Source organism: Ursus americanus, chromosome 17 (assembly GCF_024610735.1).
Source record: "Ursus americanus isolate L20-20 chromosome 17, mUrsAme1.1.p, whole genome shotgun sequence".
Lineage (NCBI taxonomy): Eukaryota > Metazoa > Chordata > Mammalia > Carnivora > Ursidae > Ursus > Ursus americanus.
The window spans coordinates 21,914,694-21,934,476 of record NC_142143.1 but is presented as its reverse complement, the minus strand read 5'-3'; the positions used below and the strand labels follow the sequence as shown (position 1 = coordinate 21,934,476).

General features: G+C 38.0%; 1 protein-coding gene and 1 pseudogene across 8 annotated transcripts in view; one reads left to right on the top strand and one right to left on the bottom strand.

Moving 5' to 3' along the window:
- The window catches only part of APAF1 (apoptotic peptidase activating factor 1), a 79,896-nt gene that overhangs the window by 37,304 nt on the left and 22,809 nt on the right, over window positions 1-19,783 (top strand). For all 8 annotated transcript variants that reach the window (XM_087868832.1, XM_087868837.1, XM_087868836.1 and 5 more), the window contains 5 exons: window positions 6,494-6,655; window positions 11,459-11,587; window positions 14,053-14,178; window positions 16,465-16,584; window positions 18,865-18,981. In XM_087868832.1, the coding sequence (XP_087724958.1) occupies window positions 6,494-6,655; window positions 11,459-11,587; window positions 14,053-14,178; window positions 16,465-16,584; window positions 18,865-18,981 (654 nt within the window). The remainder of the gene's footprint in view (window positions 1-6,493; window positions 6,656-11,458; window positions 11,588-14,052; window positions 14,179-16,464; window positions 16,585-18,864; window positions 18,982-19,783) is intronic.
- Window positions 8,073-10,551, bottom strand: LOC123780533 (small ribosomal subunit protein eS7 pseudogene; annotated as a pseudogene).

Below are 19,783 nucleotides of genomic sequence, written 5' to 3'. Positions count from 1 at the left end.
AGGGAAATACTTGAACCCTCTCGGGCACTATTTTGTTTGTTAGACCCACTGGAGAAGGAGGTTTGTTAATGTTGATAGGAACTCCTCAGTCACAGGAAGGTGAAGTCTCTTGATGCTGATCCTCTGGTTGAATCTTTGATCTCTCTTTGCTGACTGAAGAGAACTCGTTTTTGTATAAATTACTTCAGGGCATCTAGGAGCCCTTTCTGGGTAGAATTCTACTTTAAAGAATTTTCTGGCTGTCAGTAGATGTTGGGAGCATTCTTAGGTAGAATATTCAGGTAAATAGATTTTGACTTCTATGACATGTTATCTACAAATACTAAATACCCGTCTCTTCCTTTAGGACAATCCATACCAGAGGAGGCTTTTCAGAATGCACTTGGACAGGTTAAGACAACCCTTTTCTGAGAGAATCTTTCAGTTATATGAGCCTGTTATTTCTTGTTTTCTGTTAAGTGAATCACTTCAGAAGAAGACATTTTATATCTCAAGTCAAGTTTTTCCATCTTATCACTGTTGCTAATTCCAAGTTCTGGGAATATTTCATTTTCCTTAGCACTATTCTGTTATTATTAGGTTGTTTAATGTTCAAGACATTTGTGAAACCAGACTATTTATCTGTTTTATAAATTTAAGGTGTGTAGCTCAACTTGCCTTCTTTGCTGCCAAGTTCTGGTCCGTTCATTCCTAATTGATTTGCTGTATCCATCATAGTTCCAATTCCAGACTTCTGCTGTTGTTCTTAAGCCCCCAATCTGGTCACTGCATCCTTTGCATTCTCTGGAGATTACCTTACCTCATTCCTATCTATTCAGAGGGTTGACACCACCCATTAAGAGTTCTCCTCCATAAGTCTCCTCAAAGATTGCCATAAAAGTCCCAACTCCCTTTCTTTTTTTCTCATCTCAGTTCCCAGAAAGTTCTCTACTTATGCCTGCTGCTCCTTTTTTTCTTCTTCCCCTGCACACTTTGCTTCACTGATTATTTTTTCTTTCTTTTTGTATCTTTAGCTTTTCTTCTCTTTGGGATCCTTTCCCACAGCCTACACATGTTCTTGGGCCTTTCTAAAACCAAAAAGTGAAAAACCTTTGATTCTTCATGGGTTAGGTTATCCCCTGAAATAGTCATTCTGTTTTTCCCTTTATTGGTAGACTTCTTTTTTTTTTTTTTTTTTTTAAAGATTTTATTTATTTATTTGACACAGAGAGAGACAGCTAGCGAGAGAGGGAACACAAGCAGGGGAGCGGGAGAGGAAGAAGCAGGCTCCCAGCAGAAGAGCCTGATGTGGGGCTCAATCCCAGAACGCTGGGATCACGCCCTGAGCCGAAGGCAGACGCTTAACAACTGCGCCACCCAGGCGCCCCTATTGGTAGACTTCTTAAGCCACCTGTACTTGCTTCCATTTCCTCACTATTCACTCAGTATTTAAAACTTGTTAAGCCTGGCCCCATCTTTCTTGTATTTCCTTGAAGCATGCAAAATCCAGTTTTATTTTCAGTCTCCATTCTTTTTGTTGTAAAGGTTAATGCTCTTTGGATTAGTGTGACATCTGATATTTTTCTTTATCCAAGACTTACTCTTTTAGTTGTATTGCCAGTATTCACTTCTTCCCCCATCAACCAACTATATTTCCTTTTTGAAACTCTCCTCTTCTGCCATCAGTGTTTTCTACTTTTTCCTTTTATCTCTCTGACCCCTTCTTTATCTTTTTTACCTGCCCACTAAATATAGCTGTTCCTCAAGCATCTAACCTTGAATACCAGCTTCATTACCTTTCTTTCATCCTGGTTCATCAGTCCCATGGCTTGAACTCTCATCTCTTCTGTGAGTGACTTTCAGCTGTGTTACCTCCAGCCCTCATTTCTCTTGTGTGCTTGGGTCCTGCATCTCTAACCATCTGCTAGTCGTTTTCACTTAGATAATACACTGTGCCTCAAACTTACCGTGCTCCACACTGAACATATTATATTCTTCCCAAACTTGACCCCCTTTTGTGGTTCCTGTATGTTTTGTGATTTTGATTAGATCAACATCCAGGATTTATATCATTGTAACTGGTCACAGTTGAGTCATGTAGTATGAGTTTTTTCCTTTCTGATACAGCTTGTTTTTCCTTGGGATAAAATGTGTTGTACGTTTAACATTGTAATTTTTTTTAACACATTATGCTTATTTTTCTAATGTGCTTGTCACTAATTCACCTTCAAATTATCCCTTGTCTAAATTGCTTAAGTTATTCAAACTTATCAGGTGTTTGATAAATTTTCTCTTCTTGGAAATAACTTTCTTGGAGGGTTCTGGGTCTTGCTCCATTCTGATTGGTGAAACTACTTCAGCATCCAGCTGCCATCTTGGGATCTCCCTTTATTATCCTGGTGATTCCTTTTGCTTTTCTCTTGACTTGAAACCCTGTTTCTTAGATTTCTTGTCTTCTTTCTTGGTTTGTTCTTAAAGACCTTCTCTTTATCCCCAGTATTTTTTCTTCTTAAAAATTTCATGATAGTGTGCCTTGGTGTGGGTTTGTCTTCATTTATTGTGCTTGGCACTTGGTGCCTGCTTGCCTGGCTGCCTGGCTGCCTTCCGTTCCTTTCCTGTCCTTTCTCCCCTCCCTTCCTTTCCTCCCTCCCTCCCTCCCTTCCTTCCCTTTGTCTCTCTTTCTCTCTTTTTCTTTCTTTCTTAAATATTTATTTGAGACAGAGTGAGTGAGAGGGAGAGAGAATCTGAAGCTAACTCTGCACTGAGCACAGAGCCTGACTTGGGGCTTGATCCCCCAGCTTCAAGACCATGACCTGAGCCAAAACCAAGTGATACATATTCAATAGAAACTGTACTTCAAATTTTGAATTTTAATCTTCCTCCTGGATAGTGATATGCAGTATGAGCCTCCTTTGTGATGCTGGGTAGTGACCGTGAGCTGTAGCTTCCAGTCAGCCATGCAGTCAGGACGGCGAACAACCGATACACTTGCAACCTGCCTGTATCTATAGTACAATTCTGTCTTTCGCTTTTTGTACAGTATTTTATAAATTACATGAGATATTCAACACTTTGTTATCAAATAGGCTTTGTTAGATGATCTTTCCCAGCTGTAAGCTAATGTAAGTGTTCTGAACATGTTTAAAGTAGGCAAAGCTAAGCTATGCTGTTCAGTAGGTTCCATTATTAAATGCATTTTCAACTTACGGTGGGTTTATTGGGATGTAACCCTATAGTAAGTTGAGGAAGATCTGTATATGTATTAGATATATATCCTGCTCATATTTAAGAGTGCAGCACCAAAAAGCTGATAGGGAATTGTGAGCTTGCTGATTGTGAGTTTCTCTGTACGGTTATCTGCCTGCCATTTTTGATGGTAAACTCCTAACGTCATACTCCTTAGATCTTTTTGTCTTGATCTTGTTGGATATTCAGAGAAAAGTCTTCCGTTTCCTGCCTATAGGGTGTAAGTCTGGTTGGCAAGTTTAGTCTTTGGTCTTCTACCTGTAGGGTGTAAGTCTGGTTGGGAAGAAGATGTTTAGGTAGAGATCTCAACATTTGGGATATAGACTCTCTCTCAATTTCCCTATTTTCAGAATGGTGACCCTGCTCTCAACTGTGCCAGGTATAGAAAAACCCTCTACTCTTCAGCTAGAGTGGGGATACAGTGACTTGGATTGCATAGGTGGGGAGGGGATTTCAAGGGACTTGTAGTGATTCCCCACCCTTATCAGAGGGTACCTGGTGCAATAGTTCCTCAGCCTTTTAGGAATTTTATGGTATGAATTGGGCTGCTTCTTGGCTTTCCCCATGGTGGACTCAGGATGTAGTTTTTAGGAGTCTCCTTATTGTTTGTCTTTCTGCTTTTTTTTTTTTAGCCTTTACAGTTTTGTTGTTGTTATCTCTTCTTCCTTTCTCCTTTGCCTTATGAACTACGCCTACAGAGAAAAATTCTCTTTACCATTGGTTTTACATGGATTTTGGGAGGGTATGAAGATAAATGTATGTGTTCTATCTGCATCTTGAGCCTGAACCCTATTTCCTTCAGTAACACTGTTGTTTCTACTCACCTGTGCTTGAAACATGAGAAGAATCTGTCTTTTCACTTAAAATGTATTTTTTGATTATTTATTAAATACTTTGTGCTAGACACTGGCATTTGGGTTTTAAATACTAAAACAAAACAAAACACCAAACAATTAATTCCTAATAATTGTTCAGAATCCAGTTGGAGACCGAGGTAAGGGAATAGACAAGCGATGGAAATAGTAAAAGGGTGCTCTGAGAACAGGTGAGGGCGTGTCCAGGATGTGTTCAGGCACCTGATGCTGCACCCAGACTGCAGCCTGTTCTCCCTTTTCATTGTCTTTGCTTTCCCCTTTGTACTTTAGTTTATTAAGCTGACCCTTTAGCCTAGAATCTAGGCCATGGAGTGTTCCTTTTGTTTTTCTAGTGTCGAAATTCTGTCCATCCTACGTTGGTCTACAGTAGGCTGATCTTCAGGGTGTCCTCCTCTGCAACAACTGTTCTCTCAAGCCCACAGCTTGGGTCTAACATTCCCACTGGGCTGTATCTTTTCCTCTCAAATGACACATTTGATGTACCTTGTCTTAGAGTCACTTACGGGCTTGTCTTACCTCCTTTATTGACCTGTAAACCCTTTGAGAGAGCTATCTATACCTGATTTATTTATTTATAGAATAGTGGTTAATGTGTTCATGATGATAAACCTTTGCTGTGTCCCTTCAAATCAAATTAAGACTTCTCCAAACTTAAAAGAAAGAAATGTTAAAAGTCTTCAGGGACAGGATTTTGACTTCATGTGTATCAAAATGTGATTGTAGAGCACAGAGCACTAGCAGCGGGGGAGAGACATTATTGCACTCTTGGTGAGAACTGCCGTATTTGTGGGCGCTTTCCCACAGCGCTGTTAAGCCAGTATCGTTAGCTGGTTCATGCTGATACAGTGACAGGTAGTAAGCAGAGGTCCTGCAAAATGATGTTGGATAACAGCATTTCAAGGTCAAAGTCTTCTAAAGCTTTTGCCTTCTGAGAGGATCAAGAACTGTAAAATTATTTCCTGTCCCAAATGGCTCTGTAATCTTCTAAGCATTTTGCAGGGTATCATGTTGATCAGCATGTGTTTTTCAGGCCCTGTTGATAAACCATTTCAAAATGTGAGTTTTATTTAAAAATTGCCATTTAAACACACAAGGGCCAGGGTGCACATGGGCCCTTGATATAGTGTAGTGACTTACTCAAAATCAAATGCTGGTATTTACTTGGTCCCTTGATACGTGGAATTTCACCACTCATTGGATAGGAGCTGAAGTCAGGTCCAGATGCAGAATGCAGTTTAGACAGATTTAATGAAATTGGCTTATGTTAGTTTTTTTTTTTTCTTTTTAGGCAGTGGTTTCTTTGTTTTTTATATTAAGAGGGAAACAGTATGATTTCTCATATATCCTAGTTGATGTTACTGAAGCTTCTGGCTTTTATATGGAGGGTTTTTGTTTTTTGTTTTTTCTCTCTAAGTATCAAGAAAGGCTATTTTAGTACCTGATGTCTCTTGCTTCATCCAATTTTGTTGCAAGGGGAAAGGTTTTGGTATTGGCTATATTCCTTAGTGTATATCATACGTCTCTAAACTTGAGAGAGATTTAAAAATGTGCCTGGTCAGACAAATCTGGTTTTACCTTGGAGCTGTGCTTTGGAAGCTGAGTTAAAGCCTCAGAAACAGCTTTTTTTTCTTTTTCCTTTTTTTTTTTTTTTTGTCCTTGCCCTTGGCCAACCCTTGGTCTGGGCATGGCAGCCGTTATCACTCTGTGAAGCTGGGTTGCTGCTCAAGGCCCAGGGGAGTGAAGATGGGTCTTCTTGAAGGCCTTTTTCTTTTGTGCTGTTCAGGTGGCTCTGCTAGTCAGTGAGGTTTAGAGTCTTTTGTATCCTACTTCTCAGGGTCCAGTTTTCGAGCTCCGTCTGGCCCCGCCAAACACACAAGGTGTCTTGCTTCCTTTCAGCATATTCTTTATTTTCTGTTTTCAGGGACTTCCTTATGTTCCTGGGTGCTCTGCTGGGTTTCTAACTTGGTTTGAACTGGGCCGTGTGTGGTGTCCAGGCTGTGCATGAAGTGGATGGGAACTTCATGCCTGGCACAGCAGAGGGCAGCAGTGGCCAGTTGTGCGTCTCCTCTTGCCTTTCTTCTACTCTCATCCTTACTGTCAACACCTAATCTGTAGCCTCCTCCACAGCATGCAAGGAATTTTTAACATTTTATTTAGTTTTACATTCTGCATTTTGCATTTCAAGCAGTGCTTCTAGTTTTTTTTTTTGTTTTTGTTTTTTTCTTTTTAAGAAGGTGCTGAATGAAGCTGGAGTACTTAATTTTTAAAGTCATGCATAAGAAAACAATTCATTAGAAAAAGTGAATATTTGCATTTGATCCAGGTAGAATTCTAGAGGTGTGATTTGAGATTTAAACAAACTTAAACAGTTTTTTTATTTTTGTAATCTGAAGCTTTGGGATGTGAAATCAGCAAATGAGAGGAAAAGCATTAATGTGAAGCAGTTCTTCCTAAATTCAGAGGAGCCTCAAGAGGATATGGAAGTGATAGTGAAATGTTGTTCATGGTCTGCTGATGGTGCTAGGATAATGGTGGCAGCAAAAAATAAAATCTTTGTAAGTATCAGTATTTTAACAAGCCAAAATTAGCCTGATTTAAAGAAAATGAAAATGTCAGCTGATTTTTTGCGTTGTACACTGTTTATTGATATAATGAAAGTATAGCTATATGATTTTGGGCAGTCTCCCTAACTTCATAGTTCTCAGAACTGTGTTTCAGGGGATGTCAATAGGCTTTGTGAGGAAAGGTCTCCATGGTCACACAGGTTTGGGAAACATTATGTGTTGTTTTCCCCCGTTAGAGTCACTCAGTATATACCAACATGTAAGGCCTCCAGAAGTTCTGTAATACAGAAATAATTTATGTTGGTTAGTCCAGTGTTTCTCAAGTTTATTGAAAACATGGAATATTTTCTGCAATTTTTTTTTTTTACAATTTTAAATACATCGGTTTAGATGATTTTCAAAGTGTTTTCTTTCTTTCTTTTTTTTTTTTTTTAAAGATTTTATTTATTCAACAGAGATAGAGACAGCCAGCGAGAGAGGGAACACAAGCAGGGGGAGTGGGAGAGGAAGAAGCAGGCTCATAGCGGAGGAGCCTGATGTGGGGCTCAATCCCATAACGCCGGGATCACGCCCTGAGCCGAAGGCAGGCGCTTAACTGCTGTGCCACCCAGGCGCCCCTCAAAGTGCTTTCTTACCCCTAAAATTTATCAGGATTTGGTGACTGTGATAGAAATATTTGTTAACAACTGAAGAATATTGTGAGACTTTTGTAATGTAAATGAGGACAATATGTAGAAATAGTGAATGACAAAATGCTTTCCTTTTTTTTTTCCAAATGTAATAATTGCTTACATTTGTAGTATTCAGAGTGCTCTCACATATTATTTCTTTTAATATAACTATCCAAGGGACACAGCAGATAATGAGGCAGTTGAGGTTCAGAGCAGCCAAATAATTTGTCCCACGTTATACCATGGATTTGGAAAGGTAGGTATTCTGATTTATGACTCCGTGACGTTTTATTCAAATAGTAATTTTCAAAGACTTGAATAAGAGATATTACAGTTTTATTTTATTTTCAGCTTTATTGAGGTACAAATAAAATTTTAAGTTGTTTAAAGTATACATCGTGATGAATTATTATTTGTATGTATTGTGAAAGGATTCCTCCCACATGGAGTTAAATAATACATCTATCACCTCACATACTTATTTATTTATTTATTTTTGGTGAGAACATTTAATTTCTGCTTTCTTAATTTCACTTATACAATACAGTATGATCAACTATAGTCACCATGTTATACGTCAGATCCTCAGACCTCATTCATCTTCTAACTAAAAGTTCCTGTCCTTTTACCAGCCTCTTCTATTCTCCACACCTGAAATAGTACAATTTTATTTATTTATTTATTTATTTTACTGTGAATGTTTTATTTAATCTTTTTTTTTTTTTTTTTTTTTTTTTTTACTGAAACTCTGGGAACTCAAAGTTGACATCCTTGCCCATGAGCCTCTTATGGACACCAGAGAAGTTTCATCCTTATGCTCCACATTGTTCTGCTGTGCTTTACCCAAATGAACTTTTATGTGCCAGCTGCCATCCAGTTTCACACGGATTCTCTTGCCCACAATTTTGCTTGGCAAAACCAAGTCCTCCAGGATTGTGTCATGCAATGGCTGTCATGGTGTGGCTCCTGGGGCACTTTACTTAATTTTTGTATGGCTTTTTCAAGTTGGCTTAGGTAGAGTTCTCCTCTGAGCAATAAAGACAATGGGCTTCCCACTCAACTTTTTCTCCAATTCATGGACTAGGATTTCCTGGGAAAAATTTCAGTAGAGAAAGGGGAACAAAGATGGTAATAGCTCTCTGACCACCACCCACTTCAGTTTCCTTGGTTGCTGTTATATTCAGCTCCTGGAGCTGGGCTTTGAGGTCTGAGTTCATCTCCAGCTCAAGGAGAGCCTGGGAGATGCTGGACTCAAACTCATCTGGCTTCTTGCCATTGGGCTTCACTATCTTTGTGCTTGAACAGAAAATGGCCTTCTCCTTGGTGAGAGCACTGACTGAGGAAGAGGCCTAAGTCTCTTGAGAGCTCCTCAAATCCCCCGAGATAGTGTGTGTGAGTATGTATGTGTGTGTATGTATATATATATATATTATGTGTGTGTATATATATACATATGTGTATATATATGCGTGTGTGTATATATATGTATGTGTATGTATTTATATATATATATATTTAAAGTAGTCTCCATGCCTAGCGTGAAGCATGGTGCCCAATGCATTGCTTGAACTCACGACCCTGAGATCATGACCCGAGCTGAGATCAAGTCATCCACTTAATCAACTGGGCCACCTGATAGTACAATTTTAAAGAACACAATTGAAATACACCACATAATTATATAAATACTCCCTGAGGAGCTCTTTATATTATTATTGATATAGTTGCTGTGACCCTTTGATCTTGGGTGCTTATGGTTTATATATTTAGCACAAAATTAAAAATATCTCCTTTTGTCTTAAGTTAAAATTTGTAGGAACATAAAAGGAATCATTGCATTTATAAGATTTGAAGATTAAATTTTTTTTGTTGTAAAATGTATCTATGTAAAATTAGCCATTTTAACTATTTTTTTTAAAAGAGAGGGACTTTTTTTTTTTTTTTAAAGATTTTATTTATTTATTTGTCAGAGAGCACAAGCAGGGGAAGCAGCATGCAGAGCAGGCAGAGGGAGAAGCAGGCTCCCTGCTGAGCAAGAAGCCCAATGTGGGACTCGATCCCAGGACCCTGGGATCATGACCTGAGCTGAAGGCTGACGCTTAATCGACTAAGCCACCTGGGCATCCTGGCATTTTAACTATTTTAAAATGTATAATTCAGTGATATTAATGATATTCATGATGCTGTGCAGCTATCAACACTATTTTCAAAACTTTTTCATCACTGCCAGCAGATACTCTGTAACCAAAAACTAATAACTACCCATTCCTCTCTGCCTCTAGCCCCTGGTAACCTTTATTTTTTTATTGTTTCTTTATTTATTACAAAAAAGATTATTTATTTGAGCAAAAGAGACAGCATAAGCAGGGTTGGGGAGGGGCAGAGGGAGAGGGAGAAGCAGGCTCTTCACTGAGCAGGGAGCCAGACGTGGGGCTTGATACCAGGACCCTGAGATCATGACCTGAGCTGAAGGCAGACACTTAACTGACTGAGCCACCCAGGCTCCACTGCCCCCCCCATAACCTTTAATCTATGAATTTGTCTATTCTAGATATTTCATATAAGTGGAATCATATAATATTGGTCCTTTTGTATCTGGCTTGTTTCATTTAGCATAATATTTTTAAGGTTCATACATGTTGTGGCATGTACAAAACTTCATTCCTTTTTATGGCTGAATAATATCCCATTATATGGATATACCACATTTTGTTTATGCATTCATCTGTTGATGGACACTTGGGTGTTTTCACCTTTTGGCTGTTGTGAATAATGATACAGTGATCATGGTGTACAGGAATCTGTTTGAGCCCCTGCTTTCAAATCTTCTGTATCCACACCAAGCAGTAGAATTGTTGCATCATATGGTAATTCTAAATGCAACTTTTTTGAAAAGCTGTATCATTTTATATTCCCACTAGTAGTGTACAGGAGTTCCACTTTCTCCTTGCCAGCACTTGTTATTTTCCATTTTTCAAAACATTACAACCATCTTATTAGGTGAAAGTGGTATCTCGTGGTTTGATTTACATTTGAGTTTGATCATTTTAAAAGATCTTTTCCACTGAGATAGGAAAACAGCTTTATATTACATGAAATGCCTCTTTGTTTGAAAAATCTTGACTGGGTCTTTATTTTATCTGCTAAAATAAAGCTACCCTAAAATCACTCTTAACTGCATGTCGATCCCAATTTTTTACTCTTTGGTCTCTCCATTCTCCTCTTATTTCTTTTGAACTCCTTTCTCTTAGCCTACTCTGATTGTTAGGTCTTTACTTCTTAACACCCAATAATTAAAACAGCTGCCTATTCCATACTTGCTAATTTCCTCTGTCATTCTCCACCATTAATTTTTAAGAATGACCTGTCCTGGGAGGCATTTTAAGTATGGCTTCCTGTCTTTTGTTCTTGGCCTCTGATGCTGTGCTGCTTATATCTGTGCATGCTTGAAGGGCTGTGCATTCACTAAACATATTCATGGCTCCTACTGGAAGCTTTTTTTTTCCCCCCTGGACTATGCCTTGGTCTTAAATCACAATACTATATATTGGTATAAATGTTTTTAATCATTTGGCAAAAACTTCAGAAGGATATATTCAACATTTAAAAATCTTTCAAAAGTTGAAATGAAGCTTGCATTATTCAAAAATAGCTTTTTTTGGTTCAGAATGGGAAAATGATCATAATGGAGTAATTTGATAGCTCTGAAGAGAAATAGAAATAGTTGAGCTAATTTCATTTTAGCAAGACTCTGTTCTATATTATTTTGATCATCTTCATTTATGAATATCCATTTTCCTCTTTTGAATAAACAAGCATTCAGGAGAACCGTTCTGTATGTTAATTTGGCTAGTCCATTCATTTATTCACAAAGGTTTTATTTCTCCCTAGGCCAGCTTGAGAGATTATCTGTGATAAATTTTTCTGTATAGGAAACATGTTTCAAGATGAGCAGTATTTTAAAAGTATGTGTGTATTGATTTATATCTTATTTATGACTGTCAATAGTTATGCCAGTTATCAGTAATTGTATTTTTTCAGGACTTAAAAATTTAGATTCATTTTGAGTATAGCTTATTTTTAAAAGTGTTTTATTTCATAGATACCTATTTTATGTTGACAGCTTTTTGACATTCATACCAGTGGCTTATTGGCAGAAATCCATACAGTCCATCATGGCACCATCCAGTATTGTGACTTCTCCCTGCAAAATCATTTGGCAGTGGTGGCTTTGTCCCAGTGCTGTGTGGAGGTGAGTAGTTCACTTACTCTGTGAAGTTGGGTCTCCAGAGGTACAAGGATGCCAAAGAATGGGCTACTTAAACCATTAACTACTGAGGATGTTTGAGAAATAATAGAGCGTTTTCTTCACAGCATAATGACCTGTAGCTTTAGGATATTAAACTGTATAGCCAGCTTTATTACTTTAGCAGTGATTGAAGATTTGATTTGATAGTATGACAGGGAATGACAGTATCATTCACCAAATATTTATTGAATGGCTAGCGTGTGCCAAGTTCTGGGGAAACGGTGGAATGAACACTGGTTTCCTAGGCAGAAACATGGTATCTCTTAAATAATATGAAAGAAAGGATCTTCTGTAAAAGAAAAGATGAGAGATGAGTCCAGTTCAGATTTCCTAGATCGCTGAGAAGAATAAGACAACACTTCAATTTAGAATTGGTTAACCCTAGGATGTTCATTGGTAAGCACTAATGCGTAAAATGACTCTTATAATAAATTGTTCATATTTGTGATTTTGTACTTATCTGATAGATTTTATATTCAGAGTCTATACCTAACTGGTCCTGGAAGAATTTTACCCAGTGAATGGTTATATTAATTTTTTTCAAAAACAGTGAATTCCTGATTTTTTTTTTTTCCCCAAAGACGGATTAGTTTTTCCAAGCTTTGTTGCTACTTATTCCTTGACTGGGTCTTATCATCAGGTAATTTGAAGTTCTTGTGATGACAGTCCAAGCAGGTGGGTATGGGCCTTTATCTGGAAAATAGAGAAATCCACTTGGTGCACAGGCTCTCTTCAAAGGAAGCTTGACTACTGCAAGCACTTCTTTAGTGTTCTGTGCTTATTTCAGCAATTTTTAGTGAGTTTGACAACTTTGTTCCTTACTGCAAAGCTGTTGGGGGAGAGTTTCTGAGCTGTAGCCCGTCAGCATGGAGATACAGATAAGATGAGAGTGAGTGGGTGTGCTGTGTAATCTCTACTTAATTCCAAGTACAGAAGCAAGTATAGTGCAACTAACACTGAAGAACTTCCCTGCCAAGAATCTACCCATTGGAAGCATAGGCAGTGAGTGTGAACAAACTCCAGTCCTGTTTGAAATGGTGGGAAGAAGTAGGGTGCTGTGGGTGGTGTTCTCTTCAGCGGAGTCCTTGAATTGAAAGATTCAGATGTGGTAGGAGATCTTGCACCTTACCTGTAGATCTTCAAGGTAGATGTGGTTGGAAATTTCCTCTTTCTGGGATTTTGTCAGGATTTTAAGGAGGAGTAGAGGAGCAATTCTTCTTTCAGCCTTTCCTGTCACTTCTAAAATCCCTATCCTCTGCTATTAGAAGCTCCAGGAAACATTGTCTTTTTTCTTAAAATAGGAACCTGATTTTGGGGGCTCTGAGAAATGATGGGGAAGAACAAGAAAGAAAAAGGGAAGAATTTTCAAGGGAGATTTTTTAGTTATGGAACCAGGTTTAGCTCTTTATGGCCTTTAGCTCTTGTATGTCCACAGGAGCTTGGACTCTAGTGATAAGGCAAAGAAAATTTCATACAATTAATTTACAACCATAGAACTCACTGATTGAAAACCACTGGGCATGTGATGAAGTACTTGTTTTGTCCATGCTTGTTCTGAAATTATAAAGTTAGGTCTGTCATTCAGAGTGTAATGAGAAGAACTCAGGCACAAATGGTACTTCATTAGACTGGAATATATTTGAGTAATTTACAGCAGAACTCAGGACAAAATACAGCCAGGGTGGCAGACATTGACAATTCATAATAAGCATGAGTAACAGAAATGTGTACATGTACAATTAGCAGATTCATTTATTGTAGGGTTTTGCCATTAGTTGAGTATTGGATGACAGTGGAAAATAGTCTATTTTTTAGATAAAATGTTTGCATGATTTCAAATCAAAGCTTTTTTAAAAATTTACTTTAATTTTTATTATTTTTTTTAAGATTTTATTTGTCAGAGAGAGAGACAGAGACAGCACAAGCAGGGGGAGCAGTAGGCAGAGGGAGAAGTAGGCTCTCTGGTGAACAGGGAGCCTGATGTGGGACTCGTCCTGGGATCATGACCTGAGACCAATGTAGATGCTTAACGGGCTGAGCCACCCAGGCACCCTTATATATGCTCTTCTGTAGAAATATGTATGCTCTTTGCTTATTTTCTGTAAACAGTATATCCCGGTGACTAGCTATGATCTGGGTGTTTTTACGGTTAGATAATATTCCATTATGTAGTTTATTCCGTCAGTTCCCTGTTGATGGTCATTTGGGTTGTTTCCAATTTTTTTGCTATTAAAAATAAGATGCAGTGAATAATCTTTTGCACAAGTCATTCTGTGTTTTTGCTAGTTTGTTTTTGGCCTATATTCATAGAAGTGAAACTACTGATTTACTTTTGCTATTTTCAGTATTCTTGATATGTTCAAAATGCTTATGAATGTGATTTCCTATATGCTGTGTTTATTCTGTAGTTGTGGAATATGGACTCGTGTTTAAAAGTGGCTGATTGCAGAGGACATTTAAGTTGGGTTCATTGTGTGATGTTTTCTCCTGATGGATCATCATTTTTGACATCTTCTGATGACCAGACAATCAGGGTGAGAAATACTGAGATTTTCATTTTAGGCATTGATGTCTATGTCTAAGAAACTAAGAAATTGATGAGCAGTATTGGGGGAATTAAAACAAGAAACGACTGTATTAATATTTATCCTTGAAAAGTGCTATTACATGGACTATAACAGTCTCATTCATCCCATACATGTTCATTGAGTATTACCATCAGCCAGATGCTAGAGAAATCCAGTGATTAAACTGTGTTTTGATTAATTTAAGTATATTACTAAGTAATATATTGACTTAATTTTTGACTCTTTTCTCCACTTTAAATTTCCATATCTAATTACTTGCCAATTCTAATGGATTCTGCCTTTCCATTTTCTGTCATTTATTTCTACTTTTTTTCTTTTCTTTTTTTTTTAGAGGGAGACAGAGAGAGGTGGGTGCGGGGAGGAGAAGAGGGAGAGGAAGAGAGAGAATCTTAAGCAGCCTCCACGCCCAGTGCAAGCCCATGGCAAGCCCATTGCAGGGCTTGATCTCACAACCCTGAGATCATTCCCTGAGCTGAAATCAAGAGTCAGATGCTTAACCAACTGAGCCACCAGGTGCCCCTGTTTCTACTTTTTCATTTCAAGTTTAGGTGCTCATTACATGTTGCCTCTCTCTCTCTTTTTTTTTTTTTTTAAGATTTTATTATTTTTAAGTAATCTCTACGCCCCACATGGGGATCGAACTCACAACCCTGAGATCCAGAGTCACACACTGTACTGACTGAGCCAGCCAGGCACCCCAACATGTTGCCTTTCTTAATGTATTAGTCTTTGCCATAGTCTTTTCTTTCTTGGTTTTCTACATGCTGCTTTCAAGATATTTTCTTTGTGTACAATACAGTCATGTCATTTTTGTTCAAAAACAGATAGTGGTTTCCTTGTCTACTAAAAGTAAGTAGGTACTCCTAAGTCTACACTGAACTTCTCCACAGTATGGCCTCATTCTGCTCCAGTCTGTCTTTTGGTTTATTCCTATAGGTAACCTACACTGGACTGCTCACATTTTCACAATACCCTGTATTTCCCTGCTGCTTTTGCTTATATGGTTTCTTTTTTTTTTTTTTTTTAAAGATTTTATTTATTTATTTGACAGAGAGAGAGAGAGACAGCCAGCGAGAAAGGGAACACAAGCAGGGGGAGTGGGAGAGGAAGAAACAGGCTCATAGCGGAGGAGCCTGATGTGGGGCTCGATCCCGTAACGCTGGGATCACGCCCTGAGCCGAAGGCAGGCGCTTTAACCGCTATGCCACCCAGGCGCCCCTGCTTATGTGGTTTCTTATATTTGGAGTACCCTGTTTCCCTGTCTCTCTCCTTGTTGAAATCTTAACAATCTTATATGTTCCCCCAAGTCTTCTACAAAGCCCTACCTAGTATTCCATTTGGGGGAATTTCTCTCTCCTTTAATGTCCTATAACTCTATGTCCTTTTCTTATGGTACTTATCTACTTCGAATTTAAGTACAGATTTGCTTTACTTCTCACCTTCAGTACTTCGCTGCTCCTCCAGCTTGTTCACACGTCTTCAGCTGTAGGGTCTTTGAGGCCAGGGACCCTGGTTTATCCCTGTTGCATCTAATATAGTGTTTATACACATCGTAGCTGCAGTTTTTTTAGTATTTACTGTATGCTAGACATTGTGTGAAGTACTGTATTTTGCTAATTCTCACAGCAGTCCTTTTTGCAGCTGAGGAAACAGTCACAGGAAGGTTGAGTCAGTTCTGCGTAAAGTGCCAGTCTCAATAAACAAACCAGAATGTAATTCAACTCACTGCTTCCGTCATCAAGAAAGTCTTGTTAAAAAAAGATTAATTATATCACTAAGCATTCCATTTTCTGTCATTTATTTCTACTTTTTTTTTTTTTTTTTTTTTTTAGAGGGAGACAGAGGCTGACAGTGTGTTAATGATATAGTTGATTTACATTCTGGTACAGGCTCCTTATCTTGGTATCAGACAGTGTGGGGACTAGTAGTTCTTTGAGTAATACTGGGTTAATAAGTAATCTGCCCAAAGTCACAACTTTAGGTGGAATGAGAGTTCATACTTGGGCATTTTGGCTCTAGCACCCATCACTCTTCACACTAACTACTACTTGTTATAGCATGTAATTAACAAATATTTGTTGTTGAATAATAATCTAATAATTGAAAATTTTCTAGCATCATAGGTATTTTGAGTATGAAGCATGTTTTGTATCTTGCTTTAAGACTAAGCCTTCTCTTTACATATTTCAGGATATGGTTATCTTATTTTAGTTTTTTTGATCTCTTAATTAGCTCTGGGAGACAAAAAAAGTATGTAAGAACTCTGCTATAGTGTTAAAGCAAGAAATAGATGTTGTGTTTCAAGAAAATGAAGTGATGGTTCTTGCAGTTGACAATATAAAACGCCTGCAGGTGAGTATATTTTTTAGAAAACAATTGGGAATATTGTTTTGGTTGAACTCACGATTCACATTTTTCTTGTTTGGTTTTGAACTTGGGATCAGGCATAATTGTGTAGTATCTAACATGTGCTCAGTACGTATTAGTTGAATAAATATGTGGGTTTTGAGCCGAGGTTCAGATATGCTCGTATTTAGAATTTAAAAAAAAGTGATACCTTGTCTCACTTCCTTCCTCTCCTGTTGGTATCTGTGATCACGTTCCTTGATTTGCATGGAGTCCAGGAGGAGAACTTGAGACAGACTGAGGGTAGGACAAAGCTTAACAAGCTGTAAAGCTCAGTGTGATGTGGTGGAAAGAACAGTGACTGTTCACTCAGGAGGTACAGGTATAGCTTAAGCTTTATTGTCAGCTAGGTTTTTATTTTTAAGATTTTCTTTGTCAGGGGCGCCTGGGTGGCACAGCGGTTCAGCGTCTGCCTTCGGCTCAGGGCGTGATCCCGGCGTTATGGGATAGAGCCCCACATCAGGCTCCTCTATGAGCCTGCTTCTTCGTCTCCCACTCCCTCTGCCTGTGTTCCCTCTCTCGCTGGCTGTCTCTATCTCTGCCGAATAAATAAAATCTTTAAAAAAAAAAAAAGATTTTATTTGTCAGAGCACAAGCAGGGGGAGCAGCAGCAGAGCAGGTAGAGGTGACTCTATCCCAGGACCCTGGATCATGACCTGAGCTGAAGGCAACCGCTTAACCAACTGAGCCACGCAGGCGTCCCTGCTGTCAGCTAGTTTTATGTGATGTTTGAGTAAATTGTACACTTCTCTGAGCCTCACTTTCTTCACCTGTAAGGTCCTTTTTATATTCAGAAGTCTGAGCTGGTTATAGGGTGAAGGTGGAACCCAAATTCTGGAGACAGATACATGGAAGTAAACTGTCTATGTCATGTGGTCATTTCTCCTTGTCTACTGTCAGGAGTTAGAGTCAAGGTGTGAGACACCCCTGTTTCTATATTTTATAAGTTTTACTATCATCCTTAATATGTTGATGTGGAGCTCCTGATGCCCTGTGTTCCTGGGATGAATTGGGGTGTGGAATTGAATGTTCATGCCTTGTTACTGATTTTTAGCAGACTTGGGATATTTTTCATTGCAGTTTTCTTGTCAAGTTCAGTGTCCTCATGTTTGTATTACCTTTATTAAATTTGTACAACCTTTCTTTAATAGTTGTCATAACTGTGAGACTTCAAAAAGAAGTCTGACTATGAAAGTATCATTTTATTCTATGTCAGTGATTGTGGGAGAGTTTATGGGCTAGTTAAACTGACAGTAGTTCCATTTAAGTGAACAAAACAGTTTTTAGTCACTAGGAAAATGTGGAAACTGATTTTTGAGAGAAAGGAAGATAAACTCAGCTTTTAGCATTTTCAGTCTTCATTTTGAATATCTAATCAGAATCTGCTGGGTAAGATATTGTAAAATAAAGAGTACCTCGATTGATACCCTATAATCTTTGTACCTGAAAGAAATATGACTGCTTATTTCATGTTGAAAGTGATTTAAGACTTTCAGATTGTAACAGAGAGAGGTAGCTGACAATTGATTTAAGCTTGAGATGTAATTTTCTGGGTCACATGTTTTAATCGAGTGATGAGACAGCTTTTATTAATGAGACTTAAAAAAATAATCGTTAGCATTGGTATGTATTACGAAGTTAGGCAATCTTAGTTTAAGCATTACAAGTCCCGTCACCCAAATTATGCTTATAGGTTCTTCTCCAAAGCTCCTTTCTCCCCCACTCAAAAAGGTAGAGAATCTTAATTTATACTGTTTTGTGAGCGATTTAGAGAATATAAAACCCATTTTTATTTGAATATGGCTTTTTATGTATCCTCAGTCCCGTTTCACTAGCCCCCTTGAAAAATATCTGAAAAATGTACTGTAACAAACGATAGCCCTATTAAAATGGGCTTTGTGAAGAAATGGAAAACCGGGTGTGGAGCTAGCTGTGGGATTATAAATCAGACAGATGTGTCTCAGGTGGTGGGCACAGCAGCTGCTTTTTAAACCTTTTAAAGCTCATTTTATTTTATGAAAATGTATTTGAACCACAAAAGTGAAATGAAATGAAGGCGTGAAGTGCTAAATGTAGCTGCTGAGACTAGGATAGAGCTTTGTTGTTCCCCAGGGAGCTCTTGTTGGTTATTTTCTGTTTCATTTTATTTTTTCAATTGAAGTCTGTTCTAAAGAACAGAAACTGCTCTTATAGCCTAATAACTAATTGTGCCTTATTTTTCATTAGCTCATTAATGGAAAAACAGGTCAGATTGATTATCTGACTGAAGCTCAAGTTAGTTGCTGTTGCTTAAGTCCACATCTTCAGTACATTGCATTTGGGGGTGAAGATGGAGCCATTGAGGTATTTCGTTCTAGTCTTCGGAGTCCTTCTGTGCAGGAGAGTTTTTTATTTAAAATTAATTATGTGTCTGGCATTGTAGCTCATACTAAAGAAATCTTCGTGTGGTATATATTATTCTTCTTTTAGACTAAAAATCTTACAGTCCTGTTGGTGGTATATTGTTCAGATTGTCTTTACTACTCTTCCTCATACTTTTTGTGTTTTTGTGTTCTTATTCTCTCTCTACCTGGTTGTTTTGCTGTTCTCCAAGTGTATCAAACACTCCAAGAGATTTAGCTATCTGTGCAAAGAGCATTTTTTTTCTCTCCTTAGCCTTTGGTGTAAGTTTCCATTTTGGTACTGATAAGGTTCATTGGGAATGTCTGTGCAGGGTTGCCTCATGCTTACCTGTTTCACCAACCCTTTCTGTTTTACTTTTGATATTAGAAGTATATCTCTTTACCACCTGAAATCCTTAACTTATTAAAGAAGACTAAATAAATTTTTAACAAATGCAAAAAAAGTATAATAAAAATGATTTTATCACAAAGCACATTGTCTTCAGCTGTATAATAGTTTTTCAAAGAACATTGATTCCTTCTCTCACTTTTTCTCACGCAAACTTTTTAGAATTATTTCTTAATTTATTGATTGTGGCAGTGGCCACATTTATTTCTCTTTGGATTTATTTTCATAAAGAAATACACAAATATTCTCTAGTCCATATTGCTCCACAAAGAGGAGACTATATGTTTATACACAAAGTGAAGAAGGAAGCATTTAGAAAGTGATGTCAGTGTTGTTATATATTTGGCCATTGTGG